This window comes from Cherax quadricarinatus, chromosome 18, assembly GCF_038502225.1.
Source record: "Cherax quadricarinatus isolate ZL_2023a chromosome 18, ASM3850222v1, whole genome shotgun sequence".
NCBI lineage: Eukaryota > Metazoa > Arthropoda > Malacostraca > Decapoda > Parastacidae > Cherax > Cherax quadricarinatus.
This window is the reverse complement of record NC_091309.1, coordinates 4,854,999-4,874,265: the sequence shown is the minus strand read 5'-3', so window position 1 is coordinate 4,874,265 and position 19,267 is coordinate 4,854,999. Positions and strand designations below refer to the sequence as shown.

General features: G+C 41.2%; 1 protein-coding gene and 1 long non-coding RNA gene across 5 annotated transcripts in view; one reads left to right on the top strand and one right to left on the bottom strand.

The window, feature by feature from the left end:
- GC (gamma-glutamyl carboxylase) overlaps window positions 1–19,267 on the bottom strand; it is a 94,685-nt gene that overhangs the window by 29,430 nt on the left and 45,988 nt on the right. For all 4 annotated transcript variants that reach the window (XM_070086112.1, XM_070086115.1, XM_070086114.1 and 1 more), the window contains exons 6-9: window positions 16,176–19,210; window positions 10,792–10,917; window positions 6,678–6,951; window positions 6,039–6,248 (exon numbers count right to left, since the gene is read on the bottom strand). In XM_070086112.1, the coding sequence (XP_069942213.1) occupies window positions 6,039–6,248; window positions 6,678–6,951; window positions 10,792–10,917; window positions 16,176–19,210 (3,645 nt within the window). The remainder of the gene's footprint in view (window positions 1–6,038; window positions 6,249–6,677; window positions 6,952–10,791; window positions 10,918–16,175; window positions 19,211–19,267) is intronic.
- The window catches only part of LOC138852855 (uncharacterized), a 38,530-nt gene that overhangs the window by 10,964 nt on the left and 8,299 nt on the right, over window positions 1–19,267 (top strand). The window contains exon 2 of the long non-coding RNA XR_011392132.1: window positions 16,972–17,108. This is a non-coding gene — a long non-coding RNA (uncharacterized lncRNA). The remainder of the gene's footprint in view (window positions 1–16,971; window positions 17,109–19,267) is intronic.

Sequence of the window (19,267 nt, the reverse complement as noted above, 5' to 3'; positions counted from 1 at the left end):
ACATACCAGCCAGGGTACTTCCCCACACACCAGCCAGGGTACTTCCCCACATACCAGCCAGGGTACTTCCCCATATATCAGCCAGGGTACTTCCCCACATACCAGCCAGGGTACTTCCCCACACACCAGCCAGGGTACTTCCCCACACACCAGCCAGGGTACTTCCCCACATACCAGCCAGGGTACTTCCCTACACACCAGCCAGGGTACTTCCCCACATACCAGCCAGGGTACTTCCCCACACATACCAGCCAGGGTACTTCCCCACACACCAGCCAGGGTACTTACTTCCCCCCCACACCAGCCAGCATACTTCCCCACATGCCAGCCAGGGTACTTCCCCACACACCAGCCAGGGTACTTCCCCACACACCAGCCAGGGTACTTCCCCACATACCAGCCAGGGTACTTCCCCACACACCAGCCAGGGTACTTCCCCACCCACACATACCAGCCAGGGTACTTCCCCACATATCAGCCAGGGTACTTCCCCACACACCAGCCAGGGTACTCCCCCACATATCAGCCAGGGTATTTCCCCACATACCAGCCAGGGTACTTCCCCATGCACCAGCCAGGGTACTTCCCCACACACCAGCCAGGTTACTTCCCTACACACCAGCCAGAGTACTTCCCCACATACTAGCCAGGGTACTTCCCCACACACCAGCCAGGGTACTTCCCCACACACCAGCCAGGGTACTTCCCCACACACCAGCCAGGGTACTTCCCCACACACCAGCCAGGGTACTTCCCCACACACCAGCCAGGGTGCTTCCCCACACCAGCCAGGGTACTTCCCCACATACCAGCCAGGGTATTTCCCCACATACCAGCCAGGGTACTTCCCCATGCACCAGCCAGGGTACTTCCCTACACACCAGACAGGGTACTTCCCCACATACCAGCCAGGGTACTTCCCCCACACACCAGCCAGGGTACTTCCCCACATACCAGCCAGGGTACTTCCCTACACACCAGCCAGGATACTTCCCCACATACCAGCCAGAGTACTTCCCCACATACCAGCCAGGGTACTTCCCCACATACCAGCCAGGGTACTTCCCCATATACCAGCCAGGGTATTTCCCCACATACCAGCCAGGGTACTTCCCCAAACACACCAACCAGGGTATTTACCCACATACTAGCAAGGGTACTTCCCCACATACCAGCCAGGGTACTTCCCCACATACCAGACAGGGTACTTCCCCACACAAACGATTTGATTTGATTGGGACCTGTGCATGAGTGAATAGAATTATCAAATCTTATTGCTTGGGAAGCATTGAAAACTGGGTTGGGCAAATACGATTCTGTTAGTGGGATGGTTTGTGAAGGAACTGCCTAGTATGGGCCAACAGGCCTGCTGCAATGTTTCTGCTTTTTTATGTGCAAACATTTATGGATGAACATCACCATGACACACCTGTTACAGGCCGTGCTGGCAACATCTACAATAACAATGTTGTGTTGCATTTTAGGGAAATCTTAAAGAGATGCCAGAAACAGAGCTCTCTGGACAGATATTTTGTGGAACAGGGGTCCAGTGACTCTCAAGCTGGAAGGGGATTCCCCTTCCAAACACTAGTACACCTCCATCGTCTCCCCTCCTCCCGTCTCATCACTCATCAATACGTCTTCAATAAGGGTAAGTTTCATTTTATTATTTATTTATTTTGCATGTCTCATTGTTTTCTGTATAGGGAAATGTATATTTCATGTAAAAAAATTATTTTGTTTAATGCTTTTGGGTGTCTGGAACGGATTAATTGGATTTCCACTATTTCTCATGGGGAATATTAATTCGGATTAAGAAAGATTCGGTATAAGACACACTCTCTGGAATGGATTAATGTCGTAATCCAGGGGTCCACTGTATGAACAAATTGAGTTACGAGCTCAGTCACGGAACGAATTAAACTCGTAAGTCAAGGTACCGCTGTATTTAGATATTTGGGCATGGACATGTCAGCAGAAGGTCTATGAAAGACAATGCAAACCAAAGAATAGATGAAACAAAAAAAGGTGGATGTTATATTGAGGCAACTGTGGAAAGATAGTACTACCAGAGAATGTACCAGATTATAATGGTACCAACATTTTTATATGGGTATGAAGGATGAGTTATGAACACTGCAGTGAGGTGGCAGCTATAGGCAGTGGAGATGTCATGTTTGAGAGCAATGTGTGGTGTGAATATTATGCAGAGATTTTGGAGCACAGAAATTAGAAGGATATTTCAGAGGGCTGAGGGGTTGATGAGGTGGTTTGGGTATTTAGATAAGATGGAGAGGGAGAAGTAGACAAAAGAGGTGTGAATAAATCTGGGGTAAACATAGAAGGGTATGGGAGTCATCCTAGGATTGGTTGGAGAGAGGTAAAAGAGGCTTAGAGTTTTATGGTCTTAAACATCAAGAAGGGTTGTGTGAGCATGTTAGATGGGAGTGAATAGAGACAAATGACTTTTAACCCTTTGAGGGTTTTCGTCGTACTAGTACGTTTTACGCGTAGGGTTTTTTGACGTACTAGTACTCATAAATTCTAGCGGCCTCAAATCTAGTGGGAGAAAGCTGGTAGGCCTTCATATGAAAGAATGGGTCTATGTTGTCAGTGTGCACAGTCTAAAAAAAATCCTGCAGCACACAGTGCATAATGAGAAAAAAAAAACTTTGACCATTTTTTTTTAATAAATCAGCGACTTTGCAGTGTATTTTCGTATGGTATTTATTGTTGTATTCTAGTTTTCTTGGTCTCATTTTATAGAATGGAAGACATATTACAGAAATTGAGATGATTTTGACTGGTTTTACAAAGAAAGGTGCCTTGAAATTGAGCTCAAAGTAGCAGAAATGTTCAATTTTTACCAAACTTCAAAAGTAAACAAATCGTGCCAAGCGTGCAATACACGTCAACTGGTGAGTCTAATATTCTTTCACAAGTGCACCAATAATATTTATACCATTTTTTACACTAATGCAGTAGTCTGCATAACAGTAAATCTTATATTTTTTGTGAAAATAAAAATTCAAAGTGGAAAGCAAAAGAATATAAGAGGGGACTTGAGACATGACTAATGACTAGAGGAAATGTCATTTTAGTGCCAGGAATGTCTTTCTTGTTTATTCTGGACCCTATTCCAAAATTGGCATCTTTTGAAATTTGTGTGAAATTGGCAAAATTGCTAAATTCTGACCACTGTACTGGATAGTTGAATTTATAAATGGGTGGTTTCTTGCATCCATTCGATAGAAAAAATGTAGTTCTAGCGAAATATTCATGTTTTTTGTCGACTAGTACAGTGAAATCGGCCGAAAATGGGGCTCAAAGTGGGCAAAATCGCCGATGCGTAAACATCGCCGAGACCGCTAACTTTGCGAGAGCATAATTCCGTAAGTTTTCTATCAAATTTCAAACTTTTGGTGTCTTTATGATCGGGAAAAGATTCTCTATCTTTTCATAAGAGAAAATAATTTTTTTTTTTTTAAATTTGGCCGACCCTGAGAACGAGTTTCGGAGAGGGCCTGTCGACCCTCAAAGGGTTAATGGCTGTACTTTGTAAGCATGGTAACTTTAATGAAGGGATTCAAAGAAACTGGTTAACCAGAGTCCTGAAGGTGGAAAAGGTAGTGCATGCACTCTGAAGGAGGGATGAGGATATTGCGATTGGAGGGTTATCTCAATTGTGGTGTCAGCACACTTTTGAGAGCAATAAAATGAATGATGGTTAATGTGTTTTTCTTCTTTGAGTCACCCCCCCTCATGGCAGGACATGGCCACTGAGGTAAAATAATAATAATAAATCATGTAGGTAGTAGGTTGATAGACAGTAATCACCCAAGGAGGTACTACCATCCTACCAAGTGAGCGTGAAGTGGAAACCTGTAATTTTTTTACATGATGGTAGGATTGCTGGTGTCTTTTTTCTATCTCATAAACATCTTGCTACTTCTACTTACACTTAGGTCACACTACACATGCATGTACAACAGTGGCGTCGTAAGGGGGAGGGGCAGGGGAGGGTGGGCCGCCCTGGGTTACACCATTTAGGGGGTGACACCACAGAGCCTCTAAAGAAGGTGACATTAATGCACAAAACAGTGCTGCAGCAACATAAGAGAAAAATCCTTAGTTTCCATATAGCCTATTATATGAGTACAAATAAACCTATATAGGGAAAATCATTGATTTTGATGATGTGATAGATGATCTTGCAGGATTGAAGGCAAGGAAATGTAAGTTCAGATTCACTGAGATGTTACCTGTACTCGAGGTCAAATCGGAACTAGTGTTTCTCTGATATTGCAATGTTTTTCTTTATTTTTCATGTTTTTTTTATTGCAATGTTGAAGATGAATAAATGTAGGATCTGTTGCCTGTACTCAAAGTGATACATATATGAGTTTATGTATCCTCAATATTACTACAATTATTTATTTTACCATTATTAAAGTTGAGAAGTATTCTCCTGTTCGGTTTATGGCCCTTAAACATTCTCATTGCTAAACATTAGTTACTGGGTATGCAGTAGTGACATAACTGGAGTTTACTTCACCCCATCCCCCAGCCCTTGGATTTCATGGGGGTGACACCAAAGATTCCACCCCGGGTGGCACCAACCCTAGCGACGCTACTGATGTACAAGCATATATATACAAACCCCTATGGGTTTTCTTCTATTTTCTTACTAGTTCTTCTTCATGTTTATTTCTGCTTATCTCTATGGGGAAGTGGAACAGAATTCTTCCTCTGTAAGCCAAATGTGTCATAAGAAGCGACTAAAATGCTGGGAGGAAGGGGCTAGTAACCCTTTTCCTGTATAAGAACATAAGAATGGAGGAACACTGTAGAAGGCCTACTGGCCTAAACAAGACAAGTCCTAATCAAAACCACTACTGCCCAAAGCTACCCAAGAATTTACTCCTATACCCATGACACCAATCAAACCCAGCTTCTCCCACCTTTGTCTTTCTTTTTGGGCCACCCTGCCTCGGTGAGATATGGTTTGTTGAAAGAAGAAGAATAAATCATTAATCTTCTTTCTTCTTTCTTTCAACACACCGGCCGTATCCTACCGAGGTGGGGTGGCCCAAAAGGAAAAACGAAAGTTTCTCTGTTTACATTTAGTAATATATACAGAAGAAGGGGTTACTAGCCCCGTGCTCCCGGCATTTTAGTTGCCTCTTCCAACACGCATGGCTTACGGAGGAAGAATTCTGTTCCACTTCCCCATGGAGATAAGAGGAAATAAACAAGAACAAGAACTAGAAAGAAAATAGAAGAAAACCCAGAGGGGTGTGTATATATATGCTTGTACATGTATGTTGGAGAGAGGGGGTAAAGGAGGTTTTGTGGGTAAGGGGCTTGGACTTCCAGCAAGCGTGCGTGAGCGTGTTAGATAGGAGTGAATGGAGACGAATGGTACTTGGGACCTGACGATCTGTTGGAGTGTGAGCAGGGTAATATTTAGTGAAGGGATTCAGGGAAACCGGTTATTTTCATATAGTCGGACTTGAGTCCTGGAAATGGGAAGTACAATGCCTGCACTTTAAAGGAGGGGTTTGGGATATTGGCAGTTTGGAGGGATATGTTGTGTATCTTTATATGTTTATGCTTCTAGACTGTTGTATTCTGAGCACCTCTGCAAAAACAGTGATAATGTGCGAGTGTGGTGAAAGTGTTGAATGATGATGAAAGTATTTTCTTTTTGGGGATTTTCTTTCTTTTTTGGGTCACCCTGCCTCGGTGGGAGACGGCCGACTTGTTGAAAAAAAAAAAAAAAAAAAAAAAACATGTATGTGTAGTGTGACCAAAGTGTAAGTAGAAGTAGCAAGACATACCTGAAATCTTGCATGTTTATAAATCATTAATGTACACATCAATTAATTTAAGCAGTGAATAAGTTGGTCAATTGTGAAGCAAAACCATTTAGACTTATTCAGGTTATCACAGAGATGAAAAAAAAAAAGAAATAAACTTCAAAAAAATAAGCTACCCTCTGACTAGGAAAAAAAAACAAAGTTGAAGTAAAACAATACCTGAGCAGTAAGATCATGGTGCCCTACCATGAGAAACAATGACTTGTACTTGACAACTGCCATCTCTTTTATGATGATGGCCATGGCCTCAGGGAGCTGCAGGTGCTGGACACACACAATATTCTTTTTACACTTGGGATTTGTTTTAAAGATAACATTGGCCAATCTGCTGTCTCCCAAGAAGAGGTGATTTGCATAAAACCAAATTTTCTGAGGATTAAAAATAAGGACATATCAGATGTTAGTAAGATATTCTTTTAAGCTTGTGATAGTGAGAGGGTAGGTTTGGAAAAAGAAGATTGTGGGAAGGAGAGGGCTTGTGTGACTCAGGTTGTGAGGTGTGATGGAAGTTGAAAGAGGAACACTGTGGAAAGGAATGAGCTTGTGAATAGCCTTATATGAGGGAAGAAGAATGGTCATGTATAAGAGAAGCTGTGAGAAGGAGTGGACATATGTAAGAATGGTTGTGAGAAAGAGTGTAGTTAAAAGGGTACATATATTACAAATTCAATAATCACCTTAAACACAGGAACACAAACTTAAATTAACTTCTATAACAAAACAAATTATATTCTCAAAAATTAGTGTGAAAATGTTAATGATATTTGAATGAGTTTAGGCAAATGCACTCATACTCACATTTACCCATTTTTTGTACTTCCAACTTTTTGGCGAGACAGTTGAAGGTTTTGCATTTAGAGCTTTTGCTTTCAATTCATCATTTACAACTGGTTTCGGCTTGGAAGCGGGTTTATAAATGTGATTAACAGCTTGAGTCCTTTTTACTTGATTAACAGCTTGAGTCCTCTTTACTTGATTAACAGCTTGAGTACTCTGTACAGCCACAGCCTCTTGTGGTACTTGCTCAGGCAGAGGTCTCCATGGAGAGACATCAAGGCGAGTGCACTTTTTCCTGCAAAAGAAGAAATATAAATTTGATATTTCAGTTCAAGATCAATGTAATTAATCACTTTTTCCTGTGAAAGAAGAAATATAAAGCTGAACATCAATTTGATATTTCAGTTCCTTAAGATCCAAGTAGAGGCCCTTAACCTGAATTATTTTTTTAATTAACACACTGGCTGTTGCCTGCTATGGCATGACATAAATAAGTCTGCTACAGCATACACTTTATTTGAATCGAAGCCAGAGTGAGCAGGGCTCAATATGACAAAAGTTGTGGTGGTTAACAAACTCCAAACAAAAAAGCAAAGTCTGTCATGGCCGTGTCTCAATCAAGAGTGTACCTCTAGTTCAAAAGTTTCTCATTTAATCACTGTTACACACTAATTATGTCTCATCAACATATTCAACCATTGTGGAAATACAGCTTGAGCAGGTACAGTACATGACTCAAGGGTACAAAAATGTGGAATTAAAATTATGATAATCCACATACATACTGGGTTACTACCCTTCAGAGTCAATAACTCAAAAGTTATCTTCTACCGAACTTTTGAGGATTCTTGGTATTAATGCACTAAATATTATCCTCACTTTTTTTATATATGTATTTTATATAAACTAAATATTCATAAACTACAGTGGTCCCCCCCCCTATATCTATGGGGGACACATTCCAAGACCTACCACAGATACCCAATATCATGGAAAGTAGTGAACCCTATACAGTGGTACCTCTAGTTACGAACTTAATTCATTCCAGAAGGCTGTTTGAGTGCCAATACCGAACGAACTTGTTTCTATAGGGAATAATGTAAATTAGATTAGTCTGCTACAGACCCCCAAAAATACACTTACAAAAATACATTTACATAATTGTTCAAGTTGGGAGCTGTTTGAAACTCGAGGTACCACTGTATATAAGTAGTTTTTCATTTAATTGATAAATTATGCACAATGAGTTGAGAATTAGCACTTTTTCACTGATGGGAAACACTTCAGTGCTTCTCTTAGGCTTTGCAGAACTGCCAGCATCACTGTTTTTGCTTTTTGAGGCCAATATTAATCAAAATTAAGGGTTATTTTTGGGCCATGATAAAACACAGATAACTGAAACTGCGGAAACCGAATCTGTGGATACGGGGGTTTTCTACTGTATATAAAATTTTGAAAACATTAATTAGGTAAGGAAAATGCTGTCTCGTGGATATTACTTATACAGCTTGATAAGAGCAGTGGGAGGCTGAGGGCTGGAAAGGGAGGAAGGAAGGAAACACGCAATGCTTGTGCCTTCGCAAGCAAATTACGTACATAAATCTGCGAGGACACTACCCATATTGCACTCGCTACTTTATTTTCTTAGATTTACAGAGCATAATATCAAGCGTTTTTTGTGTACAATGAAAAAAAAAAAGGTTGCCCATTTTCAATCACATTTAGTGTAGCATCCCATTATGGGTAGGATTTCTGGTACATAACTGTGAGATTAACTTCTCTAGCAATTACCACTCAAAGAGCTAAAACAAATTCTATAATGAAAATACAGTTATTCTTTTTTGTGCATTCTCCATCAAAAAAGTAATGGAAATATACAATGAATGTATGAGAACAAGTGGCAAATGCACGAGTCATATAGCAACACATAAGTAAAGCAAAACAAGAAAAGAATAGAAGAAACCCAACAAGGAAGTGCCAGAGCAACATTAACACAGTAACTTGTAGTCAAGTGATGTTAACTTGGACAAGTATTTGATGGACAAGCATTTGATATTGTGAGATTAAGACACATGTGCAACATCTGGGTATCTTTATTGTAGACGTTTCGCCATCCAGTGGCTTTATCAATACAAATTCTAGGACATAACTTGAAGACAGTAGAACTATGTACAGAAGATGAGGTAATCAGTCCCTCAACCTAGGAGTAGGTGCGAAGAGCACCATAGTCTTGGAGATTCTGAAGCAAAAGAAAGGATCCTGGCGCTTATATAGTAACGTCAGGTGTAGCAGACGAGGGCATATTCACTGGTAGGCGGGATTCCCCAGTGGAAGTAGGTCCTTCCCAAAGAGATGGGTTAGTTGTAGTAGTAGTTGTCGTAGTCGTGGACATGTACATAACCTTCACGACTACGACAACTACTACTACAACTAACCCATCTCTTTGGGAAGGACCTACTTCCACTGGGGAATCCCGCCTACCAGTGAATATGCCCTCGTCTGCTACACCTGACGTTACTATATAAGCGCCAGGATCCTTTCTTCTGCTTCAGAATCTCCAAGACTATGGTGCTCTTCGCACCTACTCCTAGGTTGAGGGACTGATTACCTCATCTTCTGTACATAGTTCTACTGTCTTCAAGTTATGTCCTAGAATTTGTATTGATAAAGCCACTGGATGGCAAAACGTCTACAATAAAGATACCCAGATGTTGCACATGTGTCTTAATCTCATCTTGTCGGTATTATATACCATTCGTACACAACTTGTCAGACACTGCAACATCATGGAATCTTAATTCTGAGGACATGTACATAACCTTCACGACTACGACAACTACTACTACAACTAACCCATCTCTTTGGGAAGGACCTACTTCCACTGGGGAATCCCGCCTACCAGTGAATATGCCCTCGTCTGCTACACCTGACGTTACTATATAAGCGCCAGGATCCTTTCTTCTGCTTCAGAATCTCCAAGACTATGGTGCTCTTCGCACCTACTCCTAGGTTGAGGGACTGATTACCTCATCTTCTGTACATAGTTCTACTGTCTTCAAGTTATGTCCTAGAATTTGTATTGATAAAGCCACTGGATGGCGAAACGTCTACAATAAAGATACCCAGATGTTGCACATGTGTCTTAATCTCATCTTGTCGGTATTATATACCATTCGTACATTTGATATTAACTTGGACAAGTGTTTGGAGTTACACACAGTGGTGCACATTGTTCTCCTTACTGGATAAACATGGCTTACTAATACTCAAAATAACTTGGCAAGATTTACTGCAGTAAAGTCCAATACAGTGTAATATAAATATAATATTGTGTAAAAAATGTGTTCAGTCTTTACAAGATGGCTTAGTATTGAGCACAAAAAGTGCAATGCAACATGATTATTATTAAAAGTGAAATGCTACAAGATTATTATTATTGTAGTATTGGCAAAAATGTACTAGAACCATGTAGCTTTGATGCCACAGGAGCAATTTTTTTTTCTCTTGTGTGTGTACACATTAATAATTAATTGTTTCTTATCACTGTACTATACACCTGTACATTCAAACACCCCAGTTTCAAAATGTTTTTATTTGACTTTCTTGTCAACGAATACAGAAGACAGAGTTACCAGTCCCTTGCTCCCAGCATTTCAGTTGCCTTTTATAATATGCATGGGTTATAGGAGGAAAATTCTAGTCCACTATTCCCACGGGAGGAGGAAAAAGAAAAAGGTTTTGAGTTGTAGGGGCTTGAGCATTCAGCACGCTTGTGTGAGTGTTAGACAGGAGTGAATGGAGATTGGCGGTTCTTAATAGATGGGATAGTGTGTGAGCAAGGTAACTTTTATGAAAGGATTCAGGAAAACTGGTTAGCCAGACTCGAGTCTTGGAAATGGGAAGGGCAGTGCCTGCACTCTGAAGGAGAGGTGGGAATTTTGCTATGGGAAGGTTATCTAATTTGTAATGTCAGCACACTTCCAGCAACACAGCAGCTGAATGAATGATGGTGAATGTATTTTCTTTTTTGGGTCACTCTTGTCTTGGTGAGAAACAACCATCAAGACAAAAAAAAATTAGTAATGATTGAGAAGTGGTTTGAGTATTGAAGATTATGCTTAACAATGACACTTACTTGGGTAGTAGCATGCTTGTACATTGTTCCAATTTCTCTTCTGGCAATGCATTCAGACTGGTCGACTGTGTTGAGGTAAATGGAAGCTTCATAAACATATTCTTGTAGATACAGCAGTCAATGTTTCTGGCAATAAAATAAATAATAGTGAATTATGATTTATATTATACAGTGGACCCCCGCTTAACGATCACCTCCCAATGCGACCAATTATGTAAGTGTATTTATGTAAGTGCGTTTGTACGTGTATGTTTGGGGGTCTGAAATGGACTAATCTACTTCACAATATTCCTTATGGGAACAAATTCGGTCAGTACTGGCACCTGAACATACTTCTGGAATGAAAAAATATCGTTAACCGGGGGTCCACTGTATTTAAATAACACAAAAAATTATTACTGTAGCATAAGTAACATGGCAAATTAAACATTCAAATACTACATTTACTCTTGGATCTGAGAGTGTCTTTGGAATAAATACAGCCTCTCCTCACTTAATGACAGTGTTCCATTCCTAAGACCACATGGGTAAACAAAGTCATTGCTAATGGTAGTGGGTTTGTGTCAACCATCTTTGATATTGTTTTAATGTCACCTTTGCACTATATAACATTTTTTTTTTTGTATATTTTTAAATGCTTATACAGTGGACCCTCGGTTATCGGCCGTAATCTGTTCTAGAAGCTCGGCCTAAAACCGAAATGGCCGAAAACCGAAAAAATATTTCCCATAAGAATTAATGTAATTACAATTAATCCGTTCCAGACAAAAATATTCACCAAAAAATATGTTTTTTTTTAACAATTAAATCAGTATTACAAAGCTTTATTGAAGACTAATGCTGGCTTCTGGAATGCTTGCTACACTTCCTGCATGTCTACTACACTCACTGCATCCCTGTTACATTTCCTGCATGCCTGTTACACTTCCTGCATGCCTGTTACACTTCCTGCATGCCTGCTACACTTCCTACATGTCTGCTACACTCACTGCATGCCTGCTACACTCCTTGCATGCCTGTTACACTCCCTGCATGCCTGTTACACTTCCTGCATGCCTGATACACTTCCTACATGTGTGCTACACTCCCTGCATGCCTGCTACACTTCCTGCATGTCTGCTACACTCCCTGCATGCCTGCTACACTCCCTGCATGCCTGCTACACTCCCTGCATGTCTGCTACACTCCTTGCATGCCTGTTACACTCCCAGCATGCCTGCTATATTCCCAGCATGCCTGCTACACTCCCTGCATGCCTGCGACACTCCCTGCATGCCTGTTACACTCACTGCATGCCTGTTACACTCCCAGCATGCCTGCTACACTCCCTGCATGCCTGCTACACTCCCTGCATGCCTGCTACATTCCCTGCATGCCTGCTACACTCCTTGCATGCCTGTTACATTTCCTGCATGTCTGCTACACTCCCTGCATGTCTGCTACACTCCCTGCATGCCTGCCACACTCCCTGCATGCCTGCTACACTCCCTGCATGCCTGCTACACTCCCTGCATGCCTGTTACATGCCTGCTACACTCCCAGCATGCCTGCTACACTCCCAGCATGCCTGCTACACTCCCAGCATGCCTGCTACACTCCCTGCATGCCTGCTACACTCCCTGCATGCCTGCTACACTCCCAGCATACCTGCTACACTCCCTGCATACCTGCTACACTCCCAGCATGCCTGCTACACTCCCAGCATGCCTGCTACACTCCCAGGATGTCTGCTACACTCCCAGCATGCCTGCTACACTCCCAACATGCCTGCTACACTCCCAGCATGCCTGCTACACTCCCAGCATGCCTGCTACACTCCCAGCATGCCTGCTACACTCCCAGCATGCCTGCTACACTCCCAGCATGCCTGCTACACTCCCAGCATGCCTGCTACGCTCCCAGCATGTCTGCTACACTCCCTGCATGCCTGCCACACTCCCTGCATGCCTGATACACTCCCTGCATGCCTGCTACACTCCCTGCATGCCTGTTACACTCCCTGCATGCCTGCTACACTCCCTGCATGCCTGCTACACTCCCTGAATGCCTGCTACACTCCTTGCATGCCTGTTACATTTCCTGCATGTCTGCTACACTCCCTGCATGTCTGCTACACTCCCTGCATGCCTGCTACACTCCCTGCATGCCTGTTACACTCACTGCATGCCTGATACACTCCCTGCATGCCCGTTACACTCACTGCATGCCTGCTAAACTTCCTGCATGCCTGCTACATTCCCAGCATGCCTGCTACACTCCCAGCATGCCTGCTATATTCCCAGCATGCCTGCTACACTCCCAGCATGCCTGCTACACTCCCAGCATGCCTGCTACATTCCCAGCATGCCTGCTACACTCCCAGCATGCCTGCTACACTCCCTGCATGCCTGCTACACTCCCAGCATGCCTGCTACACTCCCAGCATGCCTGCTACACTCCCAGCATGCCTGCTACACTCCCTGCATGCCTGCTACACTCCCTGCATGCCTGCTACACTCCCAGCATGCCTGCTACACTCCCAGCATGCCTGCTACACTCCCAGCATGCCTGCTACACTTCCTGCATGCCTGCTACACTCCCAGCATGCCTGCTACACTCCCTGCATGCCTGCTACACTCCCAGCATGCCTGCTACACTCCCAGGATGCCTGCTACACTCCCAGCATGCCTGCTACACTCCCTGCATGCCTGCTGCACTTCATGCTTAAATTCCATGGTGTTTCTCACTTTCTTTACCACAGGAACTTTCTTTGGAAAACAAGCAAAATGTTTGGATGTATGAGCAGAAGCTTCCTCACGCACTGAAAGACACAGCCAAACTGACGCGCAAGCGGCCCTAGCCAGCGGACGTACGTGTCCAAAACGGCTGATCACTGGGAGCTAAAAAAACAGCCGATCACCGAGTTGGCTGATAACAGGAATGGCCGATAACCAAGGGTCCATTGTACAGTAGTGTACTGTATACTGTAATAAACAGAATAGAGGAAATCAGCTCTCATATACATTATTTAGGTATGCACACTGGTCAGAGAGCCCGTCGTAAGCCTGAGTTGTCAGTAAACAAGTACAGTAGACCCTTGGTTTTCGTAATTAATCCATTCCGAAAGGTTGGCTGAAATCTGAAATGGCCAAAAACCGAAACAACATTTCCCATAAGAAATAATGTAAACCCAATTAATCCATTTCAGGCATCCAAAAATATTAACAAAAATACATTTTATAGAGAATGACAATAGTTTTACATACAGAAAACAGTGAGAAATAAATATAAATGACTAATTTTAATGATAAATGAACATTACATACTTTTATTGAAGACTCTTGTTGGTGAGTAGTATTTATTTGTAGTCCCAGGAGGACTACATCCCAGTGCATACCTACCGGCTACATACACTGCGGCCTACAGCCATATTATTACCATCGACATACCACGTTCACCGAGTTTAATCATTTCTAACAACTACGTTTAGATGCCATCATAAACAAAAGGAGAAGTAATGAATAATTTATGCAAAGAATTGTAAACAAAAACTAATGTATTAAGGGTGGTTACTGGGCCAAAGCAGATTCATAGTTTCTCTAACGATGGACCAGAGAAAACGTATTGTTTACCCTCCACTGCATATAAACAGTGCATGTTTATATGTTATGTAATGTATTTCTTACATAATTTAAGAAAATATAAGATAAGATAAGATAAGATAAGATTTCGTTCGGATTTTTAACCCCGGAGGGTTAGCCACCCAGGATAATCCAAGAAAGTCAGTGCGTCATCGAGGACTGTCTAACTTACATTGGGGTCCTTAATCTTTCCCCCAGGATGCGACCCACACCAGACTAACACCCAGGTACCTATCTATAGACAATATGGAAATTAATGAAAACCCGGGCCCTCCGTGTGTGCTTTCATATATTAAAGTAAAATAAGACATTTAATATGCCCAAGAGTGATTATTATTATGTATGTACTATTAGCATTACTATGGCGTTAAGACTAGAAGGACATGTTTATGTGCTATGTAACGTGTTTCTTACATAATTTTGAAGAAAATATCATAAATGGATTAATGAAAATGTCTATATTAACCTAAAATAAGACATAATGTGCCCAAGAGTGAGTCATGAATGTATGAGCGATCCATGTGCACGCGTCTGGTACCAACGATTTCCGAGGGGGTGTACGAAACCCCGGGGGAAATTTCGCCAAAAAAAGTGCTCTAAATCCGAATTGTACGATTTCCGCACCAACAAAAACCAGGGGTCCACTGTACACCACTAAGTGAGGAGAGGCAGTAACTATTTATTGTAGTCAAAACTTTGTAATTTGAAATGCTTGGAACCAAGGAAGGACCTTCATGCTTATAAATTTTTATAGTCCTACATATAATTTCCAGTTGAAAACCGCATGTACTTGATAAAGCCTTCGGTTCAGACTCTCTGCAGCATATCTGGAGTTATCATGTGAACTGCTTCAGTGATCAAAATTTTCAGCTCCTCCAGGGTTGTAGGTTGTGGTGCTACATAAACTATGCTCTTCACGCACCCTCAAAGAAAGAAGTCACAAACAGGTCTGGTGACCTCACTGGCCACTTGCAGAGGTCACCAGACCTAACTGTTTGTGACTTCTTTCTTTGGGGGTAATCTTGAGTTAAGTGATTTTCTTGATACGGTTCACAACTGCTTTTTAAAGCAGTCTGTGACAGAAATAACTAGAGGATTTGATCCAATGAAAGAGAGGGTGGTGGTTCCAATGCTTCATATCAAGGCACCTAACTCCCTTGAAGCAATCTTTTATTCAGAGTGGGTGTGGCAGTTTTTCAGTGGAATACTATCAGTTACTACAACATTATGCAGTTTTCCACAAGAGCAGTTAGAAAACTGCCACTGGGTTTTAGGAATGACTAGAGTCACAGTCAGAAACAGTTTGTTGAAGCTACTTTGTATTTACTGAGTGAGCTCTAGAGAAAATCATCACTACCACTGGAGGCATTCTGCTTCATCAGGTTACAGTCAGTATTATGAGTTATCACGGGTGAAAAACCATGTGATCAATGCTAATCTAACATACTAAGCCAAAAGGAGAATACTCAGCTCACACTGCCCTTTTTTTTTTTACCCTTGATCCTTTCCCACACAACCACATCAATACTACTCCTTGGGAGCTAAGGAAAGAAAGACTGAAAAAGAGAACTTATAAATCAGGGGCAGATGGAAGGTGTAGGAAACATCAATGGAAGAGTTAGGAGAGCACAAATGACATATTTAGAGGTAATTAAACATCCAGCAGGTATTGTAGTATGCAAGTATTAGATTGGAATGGGGGGAATGAGGGAAAGGAGAGTTGGTATGTTACCGAAGTACAAGTACAAACATTGCAATACTTACAGGTTATTAGTAAACTCTTCTCCAATCACAGAAGATGTTGATATGTTTTCAGTTAAGACTTTGCAGCTTCCATTATCTTTTATGCAAGAGTCATTTTTGTCTTTACTTGGGGTGTCCTGGCATGTGCTGAGGAGTTCACAACTTCCACAAGCTGTTATACAGGAAACATTTTTGTTATTCAAGGTGTCCTGGCTTGTGCTTTGGGGCTCGCAGCTCCCACTAGCTTTTATACAAGAGTCATTTTTATTATCTGAAGTGTCCTGGCTTGTGCTTTGGGGCTCACAGCTCCCACTAGCTTTTATATAAGAGTCATTTTTATTATCTGAAGTGTCCTGGCTTGTGCTTTGGGGCTCACAGCTCCCACTAGCTTTTATACAAGAGTCATTTTTATTATCTGAAGTGTCCTGGCTTGTGCTTTGGGGCTCACAGCTCCCACTAGCTTTTATACAAGAGTCATTTTTGTTATTTGAGGGGCTTGTGCTTAGGAGTTCATGGCTTACACTAGCTGTTATACAGGAAACATTTTTGTTATTCAAGGTGTCCTGGCTTGTGCTTTGGGGTTCGCAGCTCCCACTAGCTTTTATACAAGAGTCATTTTTATTATCTGAAGTGTCCTGGCTTGTGCCTGGTGATCCTTGGCTAGTTTTACTTTCAATTTGTAAATTGGAACCAGATTTTTGTTTTGAATATTCACGTAAAGCAACTTTAGATCCATTTAAGAATGTTTTTAGTGCAATTAAAAAATCAGATTTTCGCTTCCAATATTCACTCACAGAAATTTTGGGTCTTTTTACAGAATATGCAGTAAAGTTATGGCGGAGACGGGGGTCAACTCTCCTCCTAAATTCTACAGCTCTCGTCTGTTGTGAAGAGTCATTAATTTCGACCAGATTGACAGATTCTGTAGACAGGTCAGCATTCTGGACATCGTGGGTAAGGTCATTAGAGATCAAGTTATGAGAAGTGACTAAATTTACTGGTGGTGCATTAACAGTTTTTGTAAGCATTGGCTTACAAGAGTATTTGATGTCCCTTGACTGTCTTTTAACTTTATATTCTGGATTAGTAACACACATAAGATGAGTTTGCTTGATTTTATCTTCCTTATTTGCATTACTTAATAGTTCTTTGCCTTCTATTTCTGCAGTTGTTACCTTTTCAACTAAATTACTTACATTATTGGCACACTGGTAAATATCTGACTGTATGGCTAAGACTTGTTTGGTAGTTAAGGAAGCTTTTAGTTCATTATCAACTAGTGAAAGCCCAGTGCATTTTATTGTGTGTGTATTCCAAAGCACATCAGTGACTGGAGTCTCTGAACTGCCTACAGCAGTGTGAGGAAGAAGGATGTTGCTGCATGAAGCACTGGAATTACTACCTTCATCTTCATAGCTGCTATTAGCATTAGTTGTGCATGATGAATATGCTTTAACACTGGATTCATTACTTATGGCTAGGTTATCTATGGTAATATTTCTTGAAGTGGTTGAAGAACTGATCATACCTGGTCTAAATTCTTTTTCTTTGCTGCCATGAGCTTTCTTTTTAACTTTTTTTGATGTCATTTTGGAGGAGAATGTATCATTCAAGTTTAAACAAGTTTTCTTGACTGACTTTAAACTTTTCAACACAATGTCATCCTGGTGAACACCAATATCACCAGATTGAAGATAATTATTAGTGTTCATTTTTTCTGGCGACTGCTTCTCAGTCTTAACATTTTCACAAACATTCTGCAGATCATCTTCAAAACTAATTAACTTTCTAGGTTTTCTGTAAGGCAAACCTAGAACCCTAATTATTCTAAGATTACCACAGTCTTGTTTATCTGATCTTACATTAACACTGGATGAAGTGAAGGAATTTCCTGGGGACTTACTTGATAAGTTATTACCCCCTATCTCCTGATTGTGTTCTACTGAGGTGATCAAGTTTCTAGATCCCTCTGCATCACTGTCAACATTAATGTCATTACACTGAAGAGGAGGACGATTGGTGTTGGACAAGGAGTGCACAAAACTGCTGATTCTTTGAACTTCATTCTCCTTAAATTCACTTATAGTAGCTTCATCAACTTCATTAACCCCTTGTAAATCAGGAAGAGAATCCTCAATGTCATCAAATTTCTCAAGTTCCTCTGTTTCTGTAAAAGCAGCTTCTGTCTTGCAATTAATATTTCGAAGAGCTTCTATCCTGTCAAAAGCTGTGGCTTGAGAATTAGGCTCATTTGTTAAGACTACTAAATTTTGACTACTGCACAACAGATCATTTCTTTCAGCACTATTCACATCTTTGCTTGTTCTAATATTGGCTTTCCTCTCACTAACTACTTCTATGTTATCAGATACATTTCTTACTTGAAAAGAATCAGTGTTGCCCTCATCCTGACACACTTCATCTTTAATTAATTTTGTAACTGCTGTTAAAGCTACTGGAATGCTACTTGCATCCCATTCTTCATCAACAACACCACAGTCAACCGGACAATAAGAAGTATTCATAGTTTTTGAAGGATGAACTAATCTGAATTTATCCAAACCAACAATGTTTGTACTGGAGGTTTCCTCATCAATTTTTACTATCTCTCTTAATTCTGGTACAGACAAAAGTGGACTTGCTGTACTGTATGCAACAGATACGTTTTTTTGTCTTGGAAGGGAACACATTTCAGCTCCAGTTTCATAGGGCATCTCAATCTGATTTTTGTTTCCTGGCACTGAGGAAGTGCCTACTTCATTGCTCGAATTAGAAGCCATATTGCTCACTGGAGGTAAAATGTCAGTTTCACTTTCTTGAACCTTAACAATGTTCCTTGGGTGTGTTTCAGGTGATGAACTGCCACTTGAACAGTTCACATTAAAATCAGTGTCTTCTGTTGGAGATAAAGTTTCTACTGGAGTTTCATAAGCTTCCTCGAGCTTTGTCATATTTGTCCCAGTGAATGAGCTGTCTCTTGAAATATGTCTCTTATATGCAGTTGCCTTTCTCTGGAGGAAGTTTAATTCACGAAGAACATTTTCCGAAACATAATTCTGTAAACAAAAACAATCTTATTAACTTTTTAAGAAAGTACCAATAATATTTGTGTT